Raw genomic sequence first — 27709 nt, 5'->3', positions numbered from 1 at the left:
TTTTCTTCATTAGTGGATCTGTTAGACCAATGAAGGCAACACTAGCAACAGGCCTCTCATTACTTTTCAGATAAATTTTACATTACACTCTTACTTAAAAGTTTTATACAACTAGTATTAGTAATATTAGTTAGTAATACTATTCATAAGTCAGTACACAACGTAAATTAAACAGTCCCACTTTTATGTGAGTGCTGCAACACGCAAGGGTTTAAGATTTTAGATCTACTTTTATCTTATTATTTTGCTTACCCTTCTAACTCCAACGCAGGTAACATTATTGAGCTTGAAACGTAAACAGAGCACGAATAAGTTAAAATAAGGATAGCACTGTATTTTTTAGTGTAAAATGAGGGTAACAGTAGTATTTCTTTCGGCAACACTGACAATTAATGCAGTTCTTTCCATAGGAGATAAAGTGGGCGATAATTCATACTCAAATAGTGATGTTTACAATAATTTGTCACACGTTTTCAAATATTAAATACTTATATTATAAATTACAAAAAAAGATCGAAGTAGTAGTATCATTCACAATCAACACTCTTCTTCTCACTCTCGGTTTCTAAGGGCTGATGAAAATTAGCGCCATCTACTCACATATATCATTATGGACGAATATATAGATATTTTATGTAAATATTTCAGAATTTACATGCAGGTATTGTACGAGTAATTGTTTCATGTTCTTATAAGAAGGACTTTGAATTTTGTTTATTTACACTTATTCTCTATCTTAGAGAAGGGTTACATATTACAAAGCCTGGTGAGTTTATGCTTATTTAACTCTTTTTCTGTGTCATCTCTGAACAGGCGTTTTCTTTACAAATTTTGCTTTGGCATATTCGTTGACAGCAACAATGAAAGCGTTACTTACATCCTACATAAACAGAGTTTTGAAACAATTGAATAGCGTTGAGTGATCATTGATGTCAGCGTGTACACCACGATCACACCTGTTTTTTAGCAAAAACTGAAAGTCACTACTTGTGACTGATCTGTCTTATAGATTTGCCTCAGCCCTATCATTATCTCTGACACTGGTAATGGACATAGATCTAGGAGTTTGATCAGGTGTAGTTAGGGGTTACTTCTGTGGCTTCTTTGTACCAATAGGTCCTGGATGGAGTGATGATCCTCTTATCAGCTGATTGAGAAGCACAACAACTAGATGGCTGTTCTAATCGCTTTCATTAATTGAATCTCTTCCAAAGTAAAATTCAAGATCAGAATCATCATTTTCATCCATCATCTAACTGATTGAACATATTTGTAGCTTGCTCAGTAGTAAAACCTTTTGGCGGTTTCTTCCACTCGCTATCTCTGATTTACAACTGATGCGAACAAATTGTTAGACTTAACAATAAAGCACTGACAAAGTCGGTCTCAAATAAAAATTTTCTCTAAAATTTGTTTCAGAACAAACGACAGTGCTTTGCAGAACTTCCAGCCTATTAATAAAATGTACAATAGCATCGTTTGGATTAGTTTTCAGCTAAGAAAAATAAATATTATTAGACGCTTTCAACATCTGATGGGAAAAATCGAGATTTTCAGTCGAATGCAGGTAGTGTCTCCCTTGGTTTAAGAATTCGATAAGAATTAATTAGTTAAAACATGAAAGAGAGTATAATAATACGCTAACCACACTTTATCTGCTGTATCAATATATTCATTGACGAAGGAAACCTAGTATTCTGGGACATTACACTTAGCTAACATCTGTAACCCAACAGTGTAATATGCTCTTCTCCTCTTTGGTATAGACATACTTTCTCCTGCTACCAGCAGCCATCTGCGGCGTTAACATAGATCGTAAAAAAAAATATTTTTGTGTGTATAATTAAAACATTTTTCTATTCGTTCACTTATGTTTCTTTCTTTTCCTTTACTGGCTATATTTTATTAATTCTGTGCTTAATTTATCTTAGAACCTAATGTATATTTCAGGTAAGCTTAACTGTTAAAAACAATCAGAATGAGATATGTTTTTGAATCCCTTCACAAAATACACGATGAAAAAATTACCACAAAAATGCATTGCCATCTAGTGATTGTTCACCTCTGAGATAAGCCTTGGGAATAATATATTAATGTGAAATATACATCATTAGCTACAACCAGTGTAATGATCTTTCAGTCCAGTTGGTAATATCCTCAGTGTCCGAAAAGAAATCCTGCAAGCAAGACTCAAGAACTGAATGCCCACGAAATGATATCATTTTCCCTTATTAAGTATATTATAAGAGTTTTCTAAGCTATTTAGAACTATTTTCGTTCTCGTATTAGGTTCAACAAATTTTCAAAGTATAATAAAAACAACAACAAAAGACAACTACGAAACTGCTGCTTTAATCGAATTACTTATCTCGGAGTAGAAAACTTGGTATCTCCTCAAGTTCATTTACGATAGTTATTTGAAGCTCAATATTCATATCCATACTTATTTCACTGCGGGTGTATTGACTAAACACGGCTGGAGCTTTCATCCTAACAAGTCTTATCTTAGATGTTGTTGTTTAATAATTTTAGTTGAAATATTTGATTACAGATTTAATATAAAACTTTTTCACTTGAATGTATTACCGCACGCTTATATTATCAAATATCAGACTTACAAGTTTTAATGCCCCCTGCTGGATGAACGGTTAAGTTTAACGATTTGCAATGCTGAAATCCATGGTTTGGTTATTTACATAGAACAAATTTCAGATAGCCTATTACAGAGGTGGCCAGCTAGGCGTGCTTTGAGAGCCGCTGTTAAGGGGTCAACATCGGCAAGAGCAGAGGGAAAGAAAAGTAGAATTTTAATTTTATATATACACTCATTCAAACATAAAATGAGACAAATGAAAAAATAAAATGCAAATGTACAATCTGGCAATGCAATGTAGCACTACAGTGTTCATGACGTCATGATGATGCATCGCGTTGGACGTTGCCAGTCATATTAGGCTTATTTACTGCATGGAGATTGATGTGTTGAGATCTAACGATTTTAATTATTCTAACATAATAATTTTATCATTTTTGCAAGGGTGTAGTGATGTTACCTTACACTTAATAATTAGTTTTTCAGAGGTGTTATGGTGTCATTAGCCCTCCGCTAGTACAGTGGTAAGTCTACGAATTTACAACCCTAAAATCAGGGGTTCGATTCCCATCGGTGGGCTCAGCAGATAGCCCGATGTGGCGTTGCTATAACAAAAACACACACATAGTGTCATAAATGTTCTTTCTACTTAATTCATTTCTATCTTCACTTCTTTCATGTCTTTTTGTACTTCTTCAGTTTGTTGTTGTAAACACTCTGTAAATCTCAAATAGCTTTATCTGTTAATTTTCAATCAATTTATTTTTTATTTTAATTCTTCATTCAATATTACGTCTCTTTAATTTAAACTCCTTTTTCAAATCCCTGTTTTTCACCTCTTAGATTTCTTTTAAATTTCCTGTTATTTTTCAGTTTCTGTTCCGTTCTTAGGCCCGTGATGGCCAAGCGCGTAAGGCACGCGTCTCGTAATCCGAGGGTCGCTGGTTCGCACCCGTGTCGCACTAAACATGCTCGCCCTCCCAGCCGTGGGGGCGTTATAATGTTACAGTCAATCCCACTTTTCGTTGGTAAAAGAATAGCCCAAGTGTTGGCAGTGGGTGGTGATGACTAGCTGCCTTCCCTCTAGTCTTACACTACAAAATTAGGGACGGCTAGCACAGATAACCCTCGAGTAGCTTTGTGCGAAATTCCAAAACAACCAATGTTCCGTTCTTTTTGCTTTTCTGTCTTGTGCCTCTAGTTTTCAGTTATCTTCCTTTATTTTGTACTATTTTTCTAATTTACTATTTCTTCCAAATATTCCTTTTTAATTTTCTGCCTCTTTCTTCGTAACTGTTTGCCCGGCATGGTCAAGCGTGGTAAGGCGTGCGACTCGTAATCTGAGGGTCGTGGGTTCGCATCCCCGTCGACCCAAACATGCTCGCCCTTTCAGCCGTGGGGGCGTTATAATGTTACGGTCAATCCCACTATTCGTTGGTAAAAGAGTAGCCCAAGAGTTGGCGGTGGGTGGTGATGACTAGTTGCCTTCCCTCTAGTCTTACACTGCTAAATTAGGGACGGCTAGCACAGATAGCCCTCGAGTAGCTTTGTGCGAAATTAAAAAAACAAACAAATCATAACTGTTTTGCGGTTGTTTAATTATATCTTGCAAAGTTTTGATTTCACTTCTAGATCTGGTCGTTATCCTGACACAGGGTCAATTTATATTTGTTTTCACCAAAATAATCCCACTTCTGAAAATAGTATTGTAATGTGTTCTGTTGTTGAGTGAGTTCTGTTTTGGCATTTATTTTCCAAATAATCCAAAGAACAACTATCTAATGACATAACGTGTTGTGCCAATATGTTAAACACACTATATCTGTTGTATACAGGGCTAACGAGGCCCTTTCATTCAATACTCATCAGGGTGACTTGAACATGACAGATATGAGAGGTAGGAAATGGCTGAGGCTCCTAAATACTTTGTATTTGATGTTAGAGCTACCTTCAATCACTGCGTCCTCTGCATGTGCTAAATCATAATTTATTTTCATAGATTCAGCTTGGCTTGATTGCTTACTTTTCAGGCTTTAACAATATTGCTGTCCTACCAATATGCAGGGCTGCCATTTGAGAAGAGTAGGACTGCCACAGACCTCATAAGAAAAGGGGATGGGGACCTGCAAAGATAAAAGTTTGACCATGGTTAGTGTTGAAGTAAAAGGCCACAACATGTAATTCTGCCCCAGGCATCAAAGAACTATGGCTGGCCTTTCACAGAATGAGGTTTTATTTTTGCAGATGTTTTTGCCCTGACTTTGCTTGATGGTTGAGAGATGTTTGAGCTTGAGAGTATAAGCACTGTGAGAAAGTTTACCGTCTGTGCAGGAATTTCTAGGCTGTTTTATGCCAATATTTATTCCAGGTTGGTGAGTATATTATGGAGAGCAGAATGCAAATCTTTGCCATTAGTTTTTTCACTTTCATCTGTAACTGAGGTGGGGTATATCGCATTGGCATTGAAGTCTTCTACCATTAGATACATAGAAGTGTTTTCAAACTTCAGCATTATGTGTTGTGTTACTTTTCATCTGCACATTGATGATTTAGATGTGTGAATGATAACTTTGTGTTAATTATCTTGATGATTTTCAGCTTGCGGTTGGGATTTTTCCATTGAGAGCTATCTTAATGTTCATAGCTGATGTTGCTTCATGCGGAACTGCAATGGTGATCCTAATCTCTGGGTAATCATGTGGTATCATATTAAAGCCATTGAGAGTGTACTCCTCATGGTCTGAGGGTTTAGTGCCTTAAAATAGTATGCAGATATTAAATTTAGAGAGTTTCTCAAGGCAGTATTTTCATTCCCTGATACTTCTGACATTGCTATAACCTATCATAATATGAGACGAATGGAGTCTAGTGCACTTTCCACTAAAGCATTATTTATTAGCTCAGTGTTTATACTTCTATTTTCCTGGTCTTAGACCCGGCTTGGCCAGGTGAGTTAAGAGTTCGATTCGTAATCTGAGAGTCGCGGGTTCAAATCCCCGTCGCACCAAACATGCTCGCCCTTTGTGGGCGTTATAATGTGACGGTCAATCCCACTATTCGTTGGTAAAAGAATAGCCCAAGAGTTAGACTAGCTGCCTTCCCTCTAGTCTTACACTGCAAAATTAGGGACGACTAGCGCAAATAGCCCTCGTGTAGCTTTGCGCGAAATTCAAAGACAAACAAACTTTCCTGGTCTTATAATTCATTTATAAAGAATTAAAGTCTCTCACTAAGTTTAGAATCAGTAACTAGGCATTTCCATATTATTTCAACGCTCTGCTAAAAAGATGTGATGAACTGTCTCTTTTGCTTCATGATTTGTCATCCTATCCATTATGTGTAGTACTAGCTGATTCAGCTTGCATATCTAAGTTATGATGGTTATGGATCCTATAGTTCAGAAATACCTTAATGTACAAAACTGGGCTCCAGGTGGTTTAACACTAACACTGATCTTACCAATAGATTAGTCTTTGTGTCATACTTGATGCTTTGTATAAGCATTGAAACTGAACACAAGTCAACTCTAATGTTACATCTACAGGTTATGTTCTTACATTTAAGCTCACAGTAACACTAATTGTAATTAAAACTAAATACTATATATTTCATTAACACATAGTATCACTGTGGATATGTATATATAACTAAACACTTAGTAACACTATATATAAAAACAGCGAAATACAAACTAACTTTGTACTTTTAACTGAAATCATGACATTTTAGTGTGCAACATAGGCGCTTGCGAAGCAGAAATTTAAAATAAAATGTAATCATCTCTCAGCAGGGTTGGGAAGTGGTGAAATAATCCAAGAGTGGTCACCAATCCTGCAAAACTAACCAGGTTCTCCACACTCAACAACAGAGACATTGTTTAGGACAACTCATAACCATCCTTTGCAAGCACTGCCATCTCTGTGAAAGAAACACTGAAGTACCTATGGGTATCATTTGACAGATTATTTAACTTCACCAGCAACATTAACACCCTTGCATTCAGAGATTACACAAATGAATGAAAAGTTGCAGAAGGAAATAGAGAAGAAAAGCATCACCCACTAAAGGTTTACGAAAGTTTTATCTGCTCTATCGTGGATCCTGTGCTACTGATGATCTTTATGAGTACTATGCAGCTAGACAAGGTTGAAAAGATACAAAACACTTGTTCAAGATTGGTCCCTTCAGCCATACCTCACAAATCTCAGCAGCATAACAGATTGTTCAACAGTACTTTCAAGCAAATTTTCTTCACTGTTTTGTAGTGTGTAGACCGTGCTTTTCATCATTGAGCCACTGTCCTTTTCACGAGACATTCCAGGTTTAAAACGACTCTGCAGATACTAATGAAGTCGGGGGTCATCTGAGGCTGAAAACAGTCATGGTTGGAAGATGATATACAGCCATCACTGAGATATTGTTCACCACCATATTTCAAATGTCTTTGTGTGGAATAAACATTTAGTGCCACTAGTATTTATATAAATCAGTTTAGACATGTAGAAATTGGGCAGAAGGTGAAAGGGTAAGGGATGTCAGTACCTATTCATAAATAATGGTAGACAGTATCCTGTTATAATAGCCACAGATGATTCCAACACTAAATATACTGAGAGAAATGGTTGAGCATTCATCGTTATACAGAACAAACATTTTGCATAAGGCTGGTGGATACTTTATTCTTCTCTCAAGAATGGAGCTAAAGGTCACAAAGCAATATCTCATCTGGTTTGCTGGAAATAATCCATAAACAAACAGTTCTACCAACATAAAATTTGTGACTAGCCCACAAGAAGTACTACATATAATTCAAGGCGGTTGGTCCCCTGGTGGATGAGAGAAAGTAAAGCAATTGTATAGTAATGTCATCATCTGTATATACGTGTGCAATGTATGGGTAAAACTAACCCCCTTTATAAAATCCTGCATAACTAACTCTACTCGTATGATATCGACCTTCTCTTTGCTAGCAAGATGAAAACAGCAACCATGAAAGCTCTTCAATGGCGTCCAGAGGGAACGAGACTGCTCGAAACAAGCAAACACTTTATGGTGTACCAAGGAAAAGAGTAAGAGAGTATAAAACCAGAAGACCATTGGTAAGGTTTGTAAAGCCGTTCTATTCTAACTCTTGTAAGGCAACCAACCTCCATATGATAGATAAGCACAACCCCTCGGATTGCAACCCAATGCTCAACTCAACAACGCCATAATTGTGGGTTTGATCTATACAGTAGGGACAACACTGATAACCAGTTGTGCAGTTTTTGGTTTAAACTAAATAAATATAGACACATAATACTGTATGATGTATATCATGTATTTGTTGCCTATTTAATAATCCAAATAACATTTGTTTTCTTATGTAGATAGACGGATGGATTAATGACATAAAACAAATACAAGTATAGTAAGGAATTATCTAAAAAAAGTTTATTTCTATACTGTTTCTTTGTCTGATTACTACGCTTACTACAGGGATCGAACCACAAAATTTAGTATTACAAGCGTATCGTCTTACTTACCAGAGGCCTATATTGTTTTTATTGAGATTCCTGGGTTTGTTTGGTTGTTCATTTCAGCGCAAAGTTACACAATAGGCAATATGTGCTCTGTCTACCATAGGAAATCGAACCGTCGTTAACCCGTAAACTTACCGCTGATCCACTGAATGACGAGATTTTTTGGAAGGGAACTCACAAAATGATAATAAAAATTAATATTTGTATTTTACATTTCATCGTCCATATTAGAACTAACGACCCTCTTAAAATGTCTCAAAGTATGTAAAAATACAACGGATTATATCTGTGTTTTAAATATATAAAAATATAAGCGATTATATCTGTGCTTTAAATACCAAGCGCTTGGGCAAAAAACAGGTTAAAAACCAGGTAAAAAGTTATTTAGAATTAATCTGAGCAGGGTAAAATTGAAATGAAAAATTAAACGTGGGCAAATTGACTTTAAGTATATGTTAAATGCTCTAAATGAATGAATTAATATATATATATTTATACAAAATTATAAAACAATAGCAAAACAGATTCACAAATACTGTTGATAAACAAATCAACCATCTGCTGACTTTTAATTTCTATGCTTTGATTTAGCAGTAATGGAGTTCTTCATACCTTTCACATCGGTCATGATAATAGGTCGGAGCGATGAATCTTCCAAAATCGCTGAATTGAGAAAGAAATGACCCAAGTTTAATTTTCCACGCAGGAGTATATGAGATAGGATTAAAACCCGAGAGGTGATGTGGCATTCTGTACTGTTGTCCGGTTCGTTACATTACTTAATGGTTAACACCACTGCAAATAAGCCATTTTAGGTCGGCATCGTACTGCTAGCGTTGTGGGTTAGTTGCGCATTTGTTTGCGCATATTCCTGCAAGAGACAAATCGATTATATTGTTGCCAGCTGACTGTAATTGCTGCAGACTGCAGTTAAGGTTGAAAAAAGGTTTCTGGTGTCCAAAATTAAGTTAGCATCATTATCACAGGGATTTTTGAATTTTAATACAAAAGTTCAAAAACAAAGTTCATTAATTTCAAATATGATTATAGATATAAATGTATAATTTTGATGGGATATTTCATTTAAAGCTTCTTGTTAATTTTTTTTGCTAAAAATAAACTTATAAATTCATAAATAAAATGTCGCATTTAAATCAATGTTTTGTTTGTTTATTTGTTTTTTTAATTTCGCGCAAAGCTACACGAGAGCTGTTTACGCTAGCCGTCCCTAATTTAGCAATGGAAAACTGGAGGGAAGGCAGTTAGTCATCACCACCCACCGCCAACTCTTGGGATACTCTTTTACCAACGAATAGTGGGATTGACCGTCACATTATAACGCCCCCACGGCTGGGAGGGCGAGCATGTTTGGCACGACTCGGGCGCGAACCCGCGACCCTCACATTACGAAGCGCACGCCTTAACGCGCTAGGCCATGCCAGGCCCATAAAAACAAACAAACAAAGCGTTACAGCTTTGAGTAACCACCGATTTTTTTATTTATTTTTTTTAGATAATTGACTCATTGCTTTGCTTTAATCACGATTTCAACGATATTCCTGGTTAGATTTTTCCTAAGGGTTAATCTTAGACATTTGACTTTTTTCGAAAACTGGACTTACCTGTCACATAGTTTCAATTAAACTACGTCAATTTATTTGGTATTCTGCCGTCGCTTACGGTAAGGATAATGACGTGTGTTTTCAGTGAAGTCAGAGAAACACGCCAGGCATTTCACCACGTAACTATGTGATCGAGCGTGACTTGTATTCTTTCAACTGCTTGGAGTTGGGCTCGTGACGTGCTCTGTTCATTGACATCATCGGCATATTATGAGGCATGTGTTTAAGGGAGCACCAATAAGTTAATTCCATTCATAAATAATAACGCAGATAGCCCTTGAGTATCTTAGCGCGAAATTCAAAAAACAAACAAATAATATGTAAAGTAGAGAGCTTGAAACAGAGCCTTGCGTTACGTCTTCTTGTAAAGAGTATGAAATGTTGTTATGTATTTTAACTCTAGGGGTTCTTTTGGTTAAGTTTATTTGTTTTTGGAATTTCGCACAAAGCTACTCGAGGGCTATCTGTGCTAGCCGTCCCTAATTTAGCAGTGTAAGACTAGAGGGAAGACAGCTAGTCATCACCACCCACCGCCAACTCTTGGGCTACTCTTTTACCAACGAATAGTGGGATTGACCGTAACATTATAACGCCTCCATGGCTAAAGGGGTGAACATGTTTGGTGCAATAGGGATTCGAACCCGCGACCCTCGGATTACGAGTCGCACGCCTTACGCGCTCGGCCATGCCAGGCCTTTTTGGTTAAGAAGCTTGATATACATTTGACTAATGACGTAGGTATATTATAGTTAGGTAGTTTGTACCAAATTCCATTTTACTAGACTGCACAGAGAGTTTTGTTTTGTTTTTTAACATATACGAAAACACGTCAGTTGTCGCTTGATTACGGTTACAACATTTATCTAGAGATTCAATTACTTTTACCAAATGATCTGTCGTGTGGCATTACTTTCGTGATGGGTTATGTATACGAGATTAAGAAAGGAGCTTGTTAGATTCGAGATTGTAGATGGTAGTATTGTTTTGATCATATTTTCATTAATCTGTCTATGCAATTTAATAAACTAATTTTACTACAGTTGTTTGAGTTGTTGGTGTCATTACTTTTTCTTAAGACTAATGGATTAAATAGTGCGACGAGATGTGTGATGAAGGGATCAGAATTGTTGTTTTTTTTTCAGAATACTCTTTCTGATGTCGTCCTGAATATTTTTAATTTATTGATGTTAATTTTGGTTTCCGTTTTTGTAACTGATATCGTTATGCTGACATCGATAGGTGGGTTATTTGATTTAAGTGAAATTGAGCAGGGTGGAGTGTACATGCTGATATTTTTCTGTACTTGATAGACCCCAGTGGCTCAACGATATGTCTGTGGACTTACAACGCTAAAGATCGGGTTTCGATACCTGTAGTGGGCAGTGCACACATATCCCATTGTGTAGCTTTCTGCTTAATTAATAAAACAAGAACTGTACTTGATTGTTTACTTTACGATAGTGATAATTGTTGAGACTGATGACGTTTGGTGTATTGCAAACTTTTGTAGTAATAATGAAAAACTTTCCGTTTTCTTTGTTTGTTACTGCAATGTTGTTGTAATATTTGATGACGTAGTTAAGTTGAGATGATGTGTCATTACAAATGGTTTTTAATTTTCGCTAAAAAAGAAATATGTTTGCCTATTATCGTCTATTTGTGGGCATAAACGTCGCCAGTTGTCTCCTCGTTCTTGTTTGTAAGCTTTTATTTGTTGTTAATGTTGTTATTTATACTGTTGATTCGGGGTTGAATATTTCTATGAATTCTCTGTGTGTCTTCTATTTTGTATGAGGTTAAAAATTTGTGGAGTTAACTGCTACTGATTGATGTGTTGATTTTTGTAATGTGTTAGGGCAGTATTTTCTGAAGTTTAGATATGGCACTTGAGGTTCCGATGGCGAATATATCTACGTCATCGCTGTTGGAAGCTGAGTTTTTAATGCTAACGCAAAAGTGAGTCTGACTTGTTTTAGACTGTTCTAGTTTGCGTTTGTGAAAAACTTTAGAAAGCATTATTGAGTTTGTATTACGAGAATTGATGTTCACGTTTAAGAAGATGGGTTCTCGTCGTTCCCATTTGTTCTTGTACCTGAAAGTGTTTGTATAAAAGGATGCGTGATTATGAACTGATTGCTTTGTTAAAAATATCTTGCGATCCTTTATACTGCGTGCACGTTGACCTATTGTCTTGAATGGCTGTAAGTTATTTTCAACAAAGTTGTGTAAAATGTTACGATTGTCATTTGTTTTCCGGCTGTTAAAATCTGGATGTTTTGAGTTAAGAACACCAAGTGTCATTATATGCATACAATGATCAATGATTGAAGTAACTTAGTGTTTGGTTCTTTGTAAAGGTGAAACGTATGCAGCAAGTAATGCAGCATGATTAGGTGTGTGAATGTGGCATAAGATGTACTTATTAGTGTTTATTTATGTTTATGCCAGGGAAAGTGATTTTGAAGTGTTTCTTATACAGTGGCATTAATCATACTGGCCGATTACCAGTGCTCACCTGAGGTGACAACAATTAGTAGAGATGACAGTGCACTGTGGATATGAGAGATTTGCAGCCTTGTATCGTAATCTCTCTTGAATGCTGTTTGTTTTTTTTATCTAAAGACAAAAGACATTTACTTAGATATTGGTGACCAACGTGCTAACTAATGGTAATGCTTATCTGGAACCTCAAGAGCTTGCATCCTACCTTATCTTACACCATTTATTTGGTGATGTTCAATTTTTGTTGGTCTTTTTGGTTCTGAAAAATAATATTTTTTTCCGGAATATGGTTTTTGTCAAGGAAGGATATAAGCTGTTAGGGTATAATAAATTACATAAAAATGAAGACAATATAAACTGAATAAATGAAGTAAAGAATATCTGAAATGTTAATTATTTTACTTTGTTTGTTTCACTTTATGTTACTTAACAATGATTTGAGCGGCAGGCAGGGAGTTGCTCATCCTTCATGTCAATATACTGATGACGTTATCCGGGTTAGCAACCAGCTGTTACACATGTAGGTAAATTAACCTTTATGTTTCACCAACAATGACACTGTTATATAATAGTTTTATTAGTTTCCGAGTTATTAAAACACAATCAATTTTTTCTCGAATTCCCGAAGCGACGCGTATATTAAATATAACAGTTTCACACAAATAAAAGCAAACTACACAATATAAAACGAAACTACCAACTATGTTTACAAATAAAATAAATGTGAACAAATAGGTCGCGTTGAGAGTTTTGAGAAAAATCGTATTCGGTAGAATATAAAATTCAACAGTTTTTGTGAATCTCGAAACGCACCATCAAATAACTAGAAATGACGTTTCATGACGTCATATTGGGCACTCTGTATGTTTGGAAACTTCAAGAGAATTTTTCCAAGTTTCAATTGAAAAATTTTTGGTCGCAAATGACAGTTTTTGCTTGAAAAATTGGCAAATACTAGAAAATATGGTAATACAAAACTGTTTCTCACGCCATTGACTGCTCTATAACTCTGTAATTCATAAAAAAAAAAACAATTTAATTCGCGTGGAACGTATTCATGATATCATATTTGCACCGAGCGTTTTTGTAAACAAAATACCGTTTCGAGAACATTTTTCAAAAGATTTTTTCCACTTTCTGTCCACAAATGGCAGTTTTTTGCTTGAATTCTCAGCAGATACTTGAAACTCTGGTAATACAGAACTGTTTCTGACGCTATTCATCGCTTTATAACTCCATAAACTTCGAATCTCCGTGTGACCTCTTTATCTTCGTTTTGCTCCACTACATGCATAAAATTTAGCTGCCAAATTTTTATCTATATATTCGAATGGAGAAAAATAAAGTTACCCGTGACGGGAAACGGTAGAGAAGCAGGAAAATTATGACCCCTATTGCAAATCTACATGCACAAAAGATAAAAATTTCGCGACGTTAGGGGTTAAACATTGCGCAATAGAAGTTTTTTTCCAGTATCATACATATAAGCAAGAGTTTCATAATTGTATGATGATACTTTAAGTATTGCTTTAACGTTAAAATCAGTAAACTTAAAATTATTTTTGAAGTTAAGAAAGTTTTTATTAATTGTTATTATATTTCAATTTAGCTTTGGCTAATGTTAAATAATTTGATTTTTTGTTGTGTAAACCCGCTTAAATGCTAATATGTAGAAAACTGAGCAAAACTGGGGAAGGGAGTCCTACTTGTCTCGTTCTTCTCTCGATTAAGGCAATCAGACGATCTGGAGTAGCGCTTTGAAGGTTGAAAGTAGAAAAAAGCAGTGTTGCAGGCTTCTTGAATGATGTTCTTGGAGAGACAGACGAGAAGGTCTACTGTGAAGGCGACGATGGATTTTGGAGTCAGTTAAGTCTGTCAGGCCTGACGAGGTTGGCGTAGGTCCTCTTGTCCTGTTATTGGCTGGTTCTGAATTCATTCGGAACGAGTTGGCTATTATTCATGTGCCCATTAATAGTTAGCACCGGACTCGTTCGTTTATCGTATGCAACAGATTTAATATTATTGTAATATCTATGTTTGTTTCAGTTTAATATATATTTAGAAATGTATGTAATTTCTATTATGAAATGTGTATTGCGCAAGTCCCTTCTGTTCTCTAAATTTCTGAAAAAAATCTCGAGAGTAAGAATCGACAATGCATGTTTTACGAAAGCATTTGCGTATCTTCGAATATTGTTGGGCCAACTGAACTTTCTAGAACTTCGCCTGAAAATTATAAAGTGACGCACCAAGAGATAGTTTCATAATATTGTTTGGTCGCTACAATCAATATACTATAATCTTCGGAAGTTATAATTGTGACAAATGCTTATTGGTTAGAAAAATTCTAGTATATTTGACCAAAAACGTTTATAGATTTCAAATATTACAAACTTCAGTGAATTAATTTCGGACATGAATATTTCTATGAGGACATTAAATTAGGTTGTCGGGAAAACTACGTGTGAAGAATAGAGTTAGCTAGCATTCCAGTAAGTGAAGTGTCGTTGTTGTTTGTAATTAAGCATAAAGCAACACAAAGGTCTATCTGTGCTCTGTCTACCTCAGATATCGAAACCCAGTTTTTAAGCGTTATAAGTCTGCAGACATACCACTGTGCAATTGAGGGGCCAAGTAAAGTGTATGAACATAAGAGTAATTTGCACCACGTGAGCCGTCGATAAAGTATTTAGTTCCAGACCAAATAGAGGAGTTAACATTGTTTGTAGATTTATAAAATTTTTTGCGCATAAAATTGAATTAATTTGCTCTTCGAGAACTATCGATAAAATATCCAGTTCCAGAACAGATAGAAGACTCAATATTGTTTGTAAGTTTGTTCAACTTTTGTATATAAATCATTATTTGTAATAACCATTATTTTATATTGTATTGTTGTTTGTATATTAAAGTATATTTGTATTAAGAAAGAAAATTGTGTGTATTGATTTTGTTGGCAAAGATAATAAATTTAATACATATTGACGTTCAAGTGACTTCTAAGTCCAACTTCCAGTTTCCATTTATTTGAAATCGTCATACGTAACATACGTAATATAATAAATCAGAGACTCGTTCGGGATAAATTATAATACATAATAGGTTGTTGAGGTTCCCTGAGTTCATTGGGATATTTTGGACAGCCTCTGCAAGAGGCAGCGTGCTGCCCTCCACTGTTGGCTTCATGATGTTGGCGGGGACACTCAACAAATGGGTGCTATTCTCCATACCATACACATCTAATCCTAGGTGTGCATACAGTTCAGATATGGCCAAACTTCTCGCAGTGAGAGCATTGAAGAAGTGGTGGCTGTTTAGATTTGATTGCTTTGAAGGTATGATGAGTGTACCAAAGGTTGCATCATACATGACGAGGTCTGCTGCTTGGTTTCTACTGACATGGAGACTCTGATGAGAGGGGTGTCTTGGTCTGTTCTAACATACTTAATTCTTTTGGCTTTAACAGTTTAGAGGCTTTGGTATTGTAGTTCCTGTAGGACTTAAGCTGGCATGATGTCAAATAGTATGCTTCTAACAATTATGAGGTGAGATTTTTCAGACTAGCCATCACTGAGAACTTGGCACTCTAAAAAATTGAAGGATCCCACAGCTTGAGGATCTTGGTATAGTCTGCAAAGTATTTCTCTTTATGATAATTACTCCTTTGACGAGTCTGTCTACATTGGTGAAACTAATATTTGGTAAGATGCGACATATATTTCAGAATATTTGTAGGTAGGAGATATTTCCTCGACAATTATTACTAAAAGCGGTTGGGGCCGTCAACTACTGGAGGAAAAGCTGAGGTGTCGGGTGTGGAAAGCTGGTTATTAGGAGATGACTTGGAAGTTAGGGGGAGCTTGTATAAATCCTTTCTACTTTTTCTCTGTGCATACCTGCAATTTCCCTAAATTGGCACTTAAATCAATGAGCTGGTCTTCAAATAAAAGCGCAACGTATGATTAAGGGAGCCTCCTAAACTACAAATACGCATATTGCTTGTTTGAAGTTAAGCACAACACTACGCAATGGGGTATCTATGCTCTGCCCACCACGGGTATCGAAACCTAGTTTCTACGGTTGTAAGCCCTAAGCCATTCTTCTGTGCCACTGGGGGGAAAGAATAAATACACAGAAAAGGACGACAAGTTATTGTGGAAGATGTGTGATTTGTTTCTCAAATAACAGATACTGGAAGTATTACGGTAATGGGTGATCTCTAACCTACTTTTTTACATCACAAACAACGATACATTTTTAAACTAGTAATTAAATATTTACAACAGATGTAACGTATCCCCTCGAGATAGAATAATATGCTATCATTCAGTTCCATCCATGAATCCTTTACATATGAGTAATTTAATCAAATGCTTGAACAAACTGTATGAAAGTTCCCTCTTACTCTGTTCAATTAAGTATGTTTTCACTCAAAATGTAAAAGGGCTGTACATATTGAGTGTGCTCTGTACCATAGGGTAGGAATTTCTAGTCTTTTTACCTATAATATTAGAGTACAGATAGTTTCAAACATGAACCATACACATCTACCATAAAACACAAAGAGGAATGTATTCCCACCCCTATCCTGGTCTGACTCTTATTTTTGGTAGTTGCAATAAGCATTTTTAAAGAGTTTGTACTTCCATATTTTCTCTGTTCAATAAACTTGAAATTCTGTAGTCTCAGGGTATTTTGCCTTTAGGACATTGTTGGGTCAAGTCGGTTTCTAATCTATAGGCTACAAAAACCTGGAAACGCCTCTGGATTATACGCAAAATTACCTTTACGTTTCAGGAATGTATTAACTCCATACAGAAAGTTATTCTTAACATGTATGCTAAAGACAGCTGATATAAGTATTAACACTTTAATTAAAATAAAGTACAGAACAATGTTTTCAGTGTAGTTGCAAACTTTCTTTGCTAACCTGAAGATTGTCTAAGAAGGTCGAAACATGTGTTCTGTACTTTATTTTAATTAAAGTGTTGATACCCATACCAGCCATCTTGAGAATACATTTTTACTTCAAGTGAGTTTTTCGTCATCATAAATATTCCTAACATAAGTACAAAATGGCAGTTTTATATTTAAAGATAAATTGGTATTCTTAACTTGAAATTCACTTTATGCCTAGTACTCAGATACTTAATTATCAATGTCAATCATTATAACCTAACATTAAACGACAGCAAGAAACCTTTTGATCCATCTAGGCTATGTTATTCACATAATTAAACGAAACCTTAAAATAAAAACACCTCAAAGCCATCTCTTATCATTTAAATATCACTCACTATATCTGAAGGCACTCATTCCAGAGGCCACCTACCTGATAGAAAAATAAAGCTGTCGTAAGTGAGCCTGTCTTCTTCTAAAATTTATATTTGTGTTTCTTTATCCTACAATTAAATGTGAAAAACACAATACTTTAAATGTGTCCTAATGAGTGACTTACATAATAACATTATAACTGCTCTAAACTTGTATTCAGTATTTCTGTAGATACATCCTAAAATCCTATTTGTGCTATTACTAGCACTAGTACATTGTTTGGATGACTTAAAATACTGATCAATCAAAACATCAAGATCTTTTACTTCCATACCACTGTTACAGTTATTCTAATTAAAATTATATTTGTAATTCTAATTGTGATAACCCACAAGCATTACTTTACATTTATTATAATTAAAAGCTTTCTGCCATTAATTTGCCTAATTCATCAAATAATCCAAATAATTTTGTAAGGGAGTAACTTTCTTATCACAGCTAAGCAAAATCAAAAACTTTAACTTTAAGATGACCATTTATTCATCTACATATTTGATATAAATCAAAAAGAGTCCCATTCAAAACATTAATTCATTTTGATTGAACTCTATTTTTTATAACATTTAAACAGTTTTTCTATATAATGAGCCTATCTATCTCCTATACTGAAAGAGGTAACTTCTTAACAAGTCTTTTATGTGGCATCTTGTGAGATACTTTCTGAAAATTCGTATATACTATGTCTACGTCTGTACCATTATCTAGGTAAGCAGTAATATCCTCAAATAATATCAAAGTTTAATAAGTAAAGATCTTCCCTGCTGAAACCATGTTTAATATTCAAAGAAATTTTAAACGTTTATTAAATGATTTTGCAAACTATTTTTATCACACTTCCAAACACTTTTCCTATCATTGACGTGAGACTAGTAGGCTCATAATGACTAGAACAATTTTTATCACCTCTCCTGGAAAAAATAGTAACATTAACCATCTTGCAATGTTCTGGCTTTATTCAAATACTTAAAAACGTAAGAAAATGTGGCTCATGTATTCAATCCAAAACCTTTTTCAAACCCTTCGATAAATTTTATCTGGCCCAGGTGTGTTATCATTCTTTAAACTTTCCAATTTATTCTTAACAAACCTAGAATTAATGTGATCATTTTGTTTCTATCTAGCAGCTAATCATGTCGAGAAATATTGCCCAAGATTTCTTTAGTAAAAACAGGCGAAAAAGTAAAATTTTATAACCTAGCCATCCCATAATTATCAGATATTAACCTTCCATATCATTGCTCACAGGTCCTACTCCCATTTTAACATCTTTCTTACCCTTTATGTATTTGAAAATTTTATTATTACTTATTCCTAAATTTTTAGCTAGCATTTTCTTCCGGCAGTTTTTGTTTCCTAATTTCCCGTTTCATCAATTCGTTTAATCTTCTGTAATCCTTATATTTATAATGTTCTTCTTTAGTTTCGTCCTTTGTGAGCCAGCCTTGGTTATTACTTGCAATTAACCTTTTTCTGTCCATAAAGGACATAAATGTCTTGAATACTTCTATTTTTGTTTTCGGTATTTGATTAGTATCTCCAAGTAATTCAATTGCCAAATTCATAGCACATAAGTTGCTTTAAAAAAATCCCGTGGGAGGTGTTTAGTTTTACAGGAAGATGAACTTCCCAACTGGGATGTTGATATCCCCCTTCGCCCCGTTCGCGATAGAATTTTGATGTAAACATTGAGAATTTGGATTAAATTTTCGGTCTGGCTTGTTTTTGTTTTACTGGATTGATACTAAAGATTGAAGTAGTGAAGTAGTTTTAGATAAGAGCGAACGTTTTGGATAAGAGCGAACGGTAGGTAGTCTTTGCGTTGTTGATGATTAAGGTGGCGAAGTAGAGTCAGGGTCACGGGTGTGCTAAATATGTCGTCAGAAAACCCACTTTCACAAGACAGGCGCTGTATATTCTACCTATCCTATGCCCAGAGCTGTGAAACATAATAACAATAAAGTATATGTGTTCAAGTCCGGTGTTGTAAATATTGTTTTGTGTGGAGCAGTTGCCATGGTGTGTAATTTAGCAGTTGCAGAGTTACGTGTCTTATAATAATTGTAAGTTCGCGACACACTCCAGGTATGTTATTCACAAAAATTATGTACAGTAGAGGAGATATGACAGAACGTTGTGGTACACCCACAGTGGTATTGGATGTCTTAGATAGAGTATCGTTTATTTTAATCACTGCAGTGCGGTTAGTTAGGAAGTTCGAGGTCCATCTAATAATTATCTGTTTAGTGTTTAAGGAATATAGGAGGTATCTAATGGTGTTATGCCACACAAAGTCAAAGGCTTTCTTCATGTTGAGGAAAATAGCGATAGCTGTTTGGTTATTATTAAAAGACTAGTATTAGATTCAGTAAGTCTGGTCAGGTGATTAGTAGTCTGTCTTCCTTTACGTGAGGAGTTTTGTATTTCGGGAATGAGGTTATTGTTTTCACAAAATAAAAGTAGTCTTCTTGAAATTATTCTTTCCATTAGTTTACCTATGCAGCTTAATAGACTTATTGGTCTGAAATTATCGAGGTTAAAACTTTCCTTATTTCTTTTCGGAATTACCGTTATTTTCTCTTTTTTTCCAAGCGTCGGGAAAATATCCTGTGAGTAGGGATAGATTCATCATATTGATAAGATGTCTATGAAGGTTAATGGATGCCTTTTTTAAAATTATGTTTCTAATGCCATCTACTCCAGATGAGGAATTTTTGGGTGTTGAAAGGTTTGTTTTTAGTTTCCCCATTGTGATTAGTCCTCCGGTCATGTCACGAGCATTTGTTAGAGTTGTGTTGTCAGTGATGTTGGCCGAAAACAGTGGAGTTTATAAACTAGGTCTACGTAACACACGATTGTCTATACTTAGTTTCAGTGATTGATTAAAGGTTGGGGAGTTAATGTCAGCGAATTAAGTAGTGTATAATATGTTTAATTTCAAGCCAAAATCTCATTATTCCTTACCTATATATACAGCAAAACAACAATTCCAATTGAACAATGGTCACTTACGCCCAGATGTTCCACAACCTCTACCCTAGCATTCATTTCTTTATTACAAGTTAACATTAAATATAAGATAGCATGGTTCATAGTAAGTTCACAAAACAAGTGTCACGTTCTTATAGGGCTGGATCCTTTACAGTAGGTGTCAATAACTTGTTGGCGCTATATTTCAACAATAAACAGCACATAAATCAAGTCAAACGTTTGTAAGAAAATACGTTAAACTATTGGTTATCACAGTGTATTCAGAGATTTAAATAGTTGTCTCTTCTTTTTGCCAAGGTCCACGCAGACGGTTTCTATTACTTTAAAATAGTGCTTCCGCTGAAGGGTCTCAGGTGTGATACGGATTTTTTGCAGTAACTAAGAAATGCTAATTTATCTCTGTACATTTATTATCAATTTAATACACCTTTACTAATTAAATTTTGATTTATTTCCTCATTGATACACAATATAACGGTAATTTTTCTGTCTTACTCAGGAAGATGTCACTCTTCCCGCCATATGGACATATTCACATGTGGCACAGATGTTTGGAACATTAAAAATATGTTGTGAGCTGAAAAGGCTTGAGAAGCACTGTTTTAGAAAACCCTTTGACAAGACAAATTTTTCTTCTCTGTTATGTTATTAAAATACAAGGTTGTGATACTCGTTTTATAAATTGTCCTTAATGGCTACTTCATACACAGTTTGATTTCACTTTTCCTTTCACTAACTAACTTGCACTAAATTGATCGCTTATACATATATATGTATATTGCACGACTAAGCCCTAGAACTTTTTTAAAAACTACGAGATGTTATGATATAACAATACACACTTAAAACAACAATAAAAATTCCTAAGTGTAACGTCATCTCAAAACAAATGACTCGTTAGCAGCTACGTAAGCAAACCTGCGATCAGTTATCGTTTCTAAAAATACTAAAGCTAACACTGGCACTTTACAACTATCTAAATCATAACTCTCGTATTACATTTAATTGAAACAGTCATGCATATCTAATAACAACTCTTCTTAAGAGTTTCTATAAACATGTTGCCCGTATGATTTGCTGTAACATAAGCAGTAAAAATTGAGAATCAGTCTAGTACCCCCTCCCTTCGGCAATAAAGTCGCTAACCACAATCACCTAGCTATTTGGAGCAAAGGAATAAATGAAGAGAGGATAATATAGAATATTGGAAAGTCTGTGGAGGAGCTATAATACAGAAGTTATGCAAAAACTGATATTTACTGGACAATATTGAAATTAGAGCTATCAATTCACAGTTAGGTGAATTTGGGAGTGTCAATAATTTTGCTTTATCGGACAAAGATGTCCAAAGTCATATAACTCTGGTTCTTGGCAAAACTGATGGCAAATTTTTCCTTTTTTCATATACAGTGTATTGAAGCATTTGCGGCATTTTTAGGCATTTCAAATACTTCAAGTATTGAGTAATTATAAATACAATATGGAGAAACGTGGTACGTACCTACAAAGGCATAAAATAATTATATAACGACGACTGATTAAGAAGAGAGATGTGTTGAGGAACGTTTGTGTTTGTACATTTCCTAAACGACGCTATTGAGGGTATGAGAAAGGTCAAGAACGCTTCACTAGAGACGGCAAACTAGATCGCTATGTACAGACTGAAATTACTGCAGAAATGAGAAAGCTACAGCGAATGTTTACATCATCGTGCTTAAAAGTTGCTAATAAAGGAATAAGTCGGAAATTTTATGTAGTATCCATATCAAAGATGTGATTAAGGATATACGTGAGAAGGCTGCCGATTTACCGACTTTACCTCAAACGAATAAATAAGGGGTTTTGGTTCTAGTTTTAAGAATAACAAACAATCAAGGTAAAATAACTAATCAAGTGTCAGACCTAGTTGTGTACACTATTTGGAATATCGTAAGAATACCACAAGGGTTTGACATAAAAACCCATGTTTGAGGCTCAAAAATCTGTCAAAGCAGTCGAAGAGCCAAGAAGAAATTGCTGTAGAAAAGAAGAAGCCAGAGAAAGAGCCAAGCAGCCAAAGACTTGCCGGCTATTGTGATGGAGCTTCTCTCTGTAAGTAACATATTCTTCTATAACATCGAGTAGCATAGTTAACAAGTGGTCAACTCTATTTAGTAATGATATTAGAAATATAATCCAGGAACTTCGTTAGTCATGTTAAAAGAGTTTTGTTAGTTTAATCCAAGTTATTTTATGAATTGATTGTAACAGAGAATGATGTCAAAGTACATTAAGTGTTTCAGTATTTTGAATTTTACTCTAAACGTTAAAGTCTTTACTTTAACTATAAACTTCCTCGAGTTAGTGCTCCACTTGCTTCTGCAATCCTCACTTAATATAAAGTGTGACTGGTAGTAATAGTCGAACTCCAACGGCTAACCTTCCAGCTTGCATGTTACAATAAATATATAATAAAATGTTATACTGAATAACTGAGTTTTTACAGTCCAGTTTTGAAAAGGTTTTGTTCACTATTATGTGAACTCTGTTACTCACCTACATTAGATAACCTAGGTTCAGATTACAGTGCATTATATTTTGAAACCACCCCAACCTTTGGAAGGTCTCAGACTCTTTTGGTCTTGAAAGCAAGGCTGGCTAAATTGAAAAGTTTTATCAGTATTTAGACCAATCTTGAATTATTAAGTGCTAAATATCGATTACACAGCAGTTAATACGAGTCACTGTATGGCATTAAAAAGTTTTACTAGTAAAACCATTTGGTAGTTGGTACTACACCTTTGCAATGATGTTTATAGCGTCTCCCTTATTTCTTCTTACGTCACCAACTGACATATTACCTATATGTCAAATTGCAGTTATAACGTGCTCTATAAAAAAAAAACAGTTGCTACCATACATTGCATTAGGCGTAGGCTTACTACATATTAGTATGAACTTCATCTGCTGCATGCATTTACGTTACACATTAGCGATTATTCCTCATATTCAACACGTTTAGTAGATCCGCTGTGATCCTGTTCAACTTCAAACATCATAAAGAATTTAGTGACAATAAACTTTCGAAAAACAACAACAGCTATTAATTTCTTGTTCCTTTGCTGACCATTTTGAATTTTTTGATTGTTCCATAGGAGGAGAGGTTAAAACAAAGATTGTAGGATTAACATGTAATAAATCTGTGGTTAAGATGTTAATAAAGTTAATGTATTATAATGATGGCTGGTATTGGTATTAATACTTTAATTAAAATAAAGTACAAAACAACGTTTCGAACTTCTTAGGTCTTCTTTAGGTTAACAATAAAGTTTGCAAATGACTGTTTCTAGGAGCATGTCTTAGGATGAGAATGTGAACGGATACGTTACTATAGATTGCACTGCAATTAAATGTTGGGTTATTAATTAAAATAGGTATAAAGGTGTTCTTTTATACTGGTTTGAGTTCTTGTATAAGTAGGACTTCTTTGATTTTACGTTTTTTTTAATTTGTTTCCCTACTTAGTGTGTTGATGTTTTCTATGGTTATACTGTGCTTATTTGATTTGCAGTAGTAAAAAAATGCGTGAAAGTATTTTTGTGTGTGTGTTTTGCATCTGGTTTCCATTTTTCTGCTTGTTTATGTCATATAGAACTTGTGGAAGCTGTTGCATTGTATTTTATATATAATGTTAGTGTTATGATTGTTACTTTAGTTTTTATATAGTATAATTTTAATTTTATACCTGTTTTTTGTATAAAGTTAGTGTTTACTGGAATATTGTTGCGTTGCAATTTTTTTTATATATATGTTGGTTTTCTTCATTGATACCAGGAATATACGGTATGCAGCGGTGTAAGGTTTTGTGGATAGTTGTTTCATTGACTTTATTATTGTTTTTTTGTTTATTGTTGATCTAAGTGTGTGTGTGTGTAATTTTTTTCAACAGTTTTTGAAGGAAATTTATTGTTATTGATGAAATGTTTTATTATTTGTTTTATTTCATCATTAATTTTGTCAGCAGGGCATAGTTTTGTGGTTGTGTTTATTTGTTTTCTTAATGTGTTGAGTTTTTGTTTTGTTTCTTCTGCTGAGTCCCAGGGAACGTGTGAGTGATTTTTCTTTGAATTTCTGTTTGTAATTCTGTATCAGTTATTGTGATATTGAGAAATGTTGTTTGATTAGCTTCCTTGTGTTCACAGGTGAACTCAATGTTGAGGTGTATAGAGTTAACGTGCTTAAAAATATGTGTGTGTTCTGTAGATGTGAATCCAGCAATTGTATCGATTACATAGCTGTACCAATATAGTGGAGGGTGTAAGGCTGAACTGATCGCTTGAGATTCAATCTGTGTCATGAAAACGTTGGTTAAAATTGGTAACAACGGATTGTCTATACTTAAGCCATTTGTTTGTGTGAAGTTTCGGTCTTGACTACAACAATGTCAATTTAATCATTAATTTTTCCATCATGGATCTGATTTTAAGGATCTTTTATTCACTGATCTTAAACTACATCAAAAATAACCCTTATCACTAACTGTCAGAAAATTGTTATCTACCTTTATAAATTATTTACCACATCACGATTCAAAGTAATAACTATCTTTTAAACGAATTAAGTTTTCATTCTCACTTAACATTTACTTTTCAGAATAATACTCACTTTAAAACAGATTTCTTGTTTATTAAAGTTTATTCATTGAATATTAAACATTTTTTGGAAATATTTTAAAAAATCTAGAAACGCAAAAACATTATTCAGTAGATCAGATTTAAAGAATTGTCATCAATTTAAAATAAGAAAATATAAAGTGAATTGGTATTATATTTCTAATTTTTTTTGTGTTTCAACATGGAGGAAGTGTCTGCATATACTGTTTTTAATGTAAAAATATTATCCAATGCACGCTAACATATGTAACTTGTTTTTGTGTGTTGAGTTTCGCGCAAAACTACCACAGAGATATTTGCACTGGTTGTTCCCAGTGTTAAAGGAGATAGGCTGGAGAAAGGCAGATGGTCAACATTCCTAACCACCACTTCATGGTACACTCAAACGATATAATGGGATTCAATGCCAGTTAATGTTCAAAAATTGAAGGTTACAAGAATGAAAAATTGCAGTATTTTTCAAATTATATATATATATATATATTTTTAAATTCAGAGTACAGAGCACAAAAATGGTACATAGTATAAAAATACTACTAAAAAAAACCAACAATAAAGATTAGTCTTATAAAAGAACTTTAGCATCTTTTAATGCGAAAAACTTTCCTTAATTTCTCTGATCCAAAAATATCGATAGAAAGTAGTGTTAAACTGTTTCCTCCTCTTGCCCCATTAAGAAAGGGAAATATCTTTATCAACTTTAGCCTCGAAAACAATCTTTCGCCACTTGTTACACTAACAGCAGAGTTATTAAATTTTTAGAGCAATAAATGTATATCAGAAACATTTTTTTTAAGTTTGGTTTTTCGTATATGTATATAAGATAAGGTCTTATTTAGTTTAATTTTACTAATTTAGGTTCTGCACACAAACCCCTGTCACAACTACCCGTTTTCTTGTTTTTTTTTTCTAAATTTTTATAATTTATGCAGTGGTTCTTTGAACCCTTCAAACCCACCTTGACTGGATTTGATTGCAACTTTTAAGACTCATCCACAACCCCAATTTGCGGAATAGATTTTCTTTTTGTGATAATCGTACACGAAACACTGTACCAGGGATCAATAGTCCATCAAGCCAGCCATTGAGCTGCAGTTGGGCCACAAGTATGTTTGATACAATATTATACTGCAGGAATAATTTTATAAAAGCGAAAACTGACACATTAGAATAAAGATATAATAGTAGTAGTTACTGACGACCAATTTCAACATTTATGGCTTGAATCTGGAACTAAGTGAACATGTTATGTTACCTATTTTTTAATCTTCATTTGGTTTCTATTTCTGTAACGCTACTGTTGTTGAATTATACCTAAATATCAAATAATGGAGTTTAAGATAGCTGAGTTATATAACTGCGAGTTCCCACTTCGCAAATATACAGTTTTACTGTTGAGCAAGACTTTCCATTTTGCTTTTTTTGTCCATATAAATAATCTTTACTCGAGTTTCAAATGAAATTAATTTTGTTAGATATAGCAAGACTGCTTAGAGTAGATTGTATTAATAATTTTGTGAGTTAATATTTCTTTTTTTTTTAATAAGTCACAAACAGACGATTATTGGAAGCTGTGTTTGTAATTCATTGATGTCGAGGCCATAGAACGTTGCGGGAAATTTATTGAGAGATAAATATATATAAAGAGTGAGATAAGCGAGAACAGCAGACAGAGCAGACGAAAAATTAGTCATGGGAATTTAATTTGTTTTGTTTTTTTGAAATTCACGTAATACTACACGAGGGATATCTGTGTTAACTGTCCCTAATTTAGCAGTGTAAGACTACAAGGAAGGCAGCCACTGCCATCTCTTGGGCTACTCTTTTACCATCAAATAGTGGGATTGACTGTACATTATAATGCATTCACGGCTGAAAGGACGAGCATGTATGGTTTGCGAATTCGAACCCGCGACCCTCAGATTACGAGCTGAGTGCCTTAACCACTTAGCCATGCTGGGCCTCACAAGAATTTACACATACAGTTAAGTACCGTGGGAATGAAAGGCCTAAGAGTAAATGTACTCTTCAAAACAAGAAACGCAAAAGGGATATTTTTGTTATTTTAAAGAGAAATATATGTAATAACGTTACAAGCTCAGAGTATGTGATGTTACACGTGCTAAGGCACTGATTGTCAGACCAAAATGACAATAAAAGTTGTGCACTTTGAAAACGGAGGAAAACATCGGATTTTTCGCCAAAACGCATTCGTGTCCAATAAATTTGTTTGAGAGATCTGCATGTTCTGCAAGTGCAACATGTGCAAAATCCCTATAAAAGTGACGGGTTCTCGGTTTCCATAGCTCAGTGTTAATTCAACGACACGCAATACAGTTACGCCAAGACTGACTGAAGCACAACGCAACAACGCCATTGGTCGCTTGGAAGCAAGCGAATCTCGATCAAATGTTGCCAGAGCTGTGAATGTTCACCCAAGCACCATGACAAGGCTATGGAATCGTCACCAACAACATGGATCAACTCGTGACCGTC

General features: G+C 34.7%; 1 protein-coding gene across 1 annotated transcript in view; it reads right to left on the bottom strand.

The window, feature by feature from the left end:
* Nucleotides 1-8969, bottom strand: part of LOC143238589 (transmembrane protein 181) — a 108774-nt gene extending 99805 nt beyond the window's left edge. Inside the window, 1 exon segment of the mRNA XM_076478951.1 lies at nucleotides 8728-8969. Within this exon segment, the coding sequence (XP_076335066.1) occupies nucleotides 8728-8864 (137 nt within the window). The 5' untranslated portion in view covers nucleotides 8865-8969.
* Nucleotides 8970-27709: the final 18740 nt, after the last annotated feature.

Source organism: Tachypleus tridentatus, chromosome 13, assembly GCF_004210375.1.
Source record: "Tachypleus tridentatus isolate NWPU-2018 chromosome 13, ASM421037v1, whole genome shotgun sequence".
NCBI lineage: Eukaryota > Metazoa > Arthropoda > Merostomata > Xiphosura > Limulidae > Tachypleus > Tachypleus tridentatus.
The sequence above is the reverse complement of the archived record's forward strand: the minus strand, read 5'-3'. Positions and strand labels throughout refer to the sequence as shown.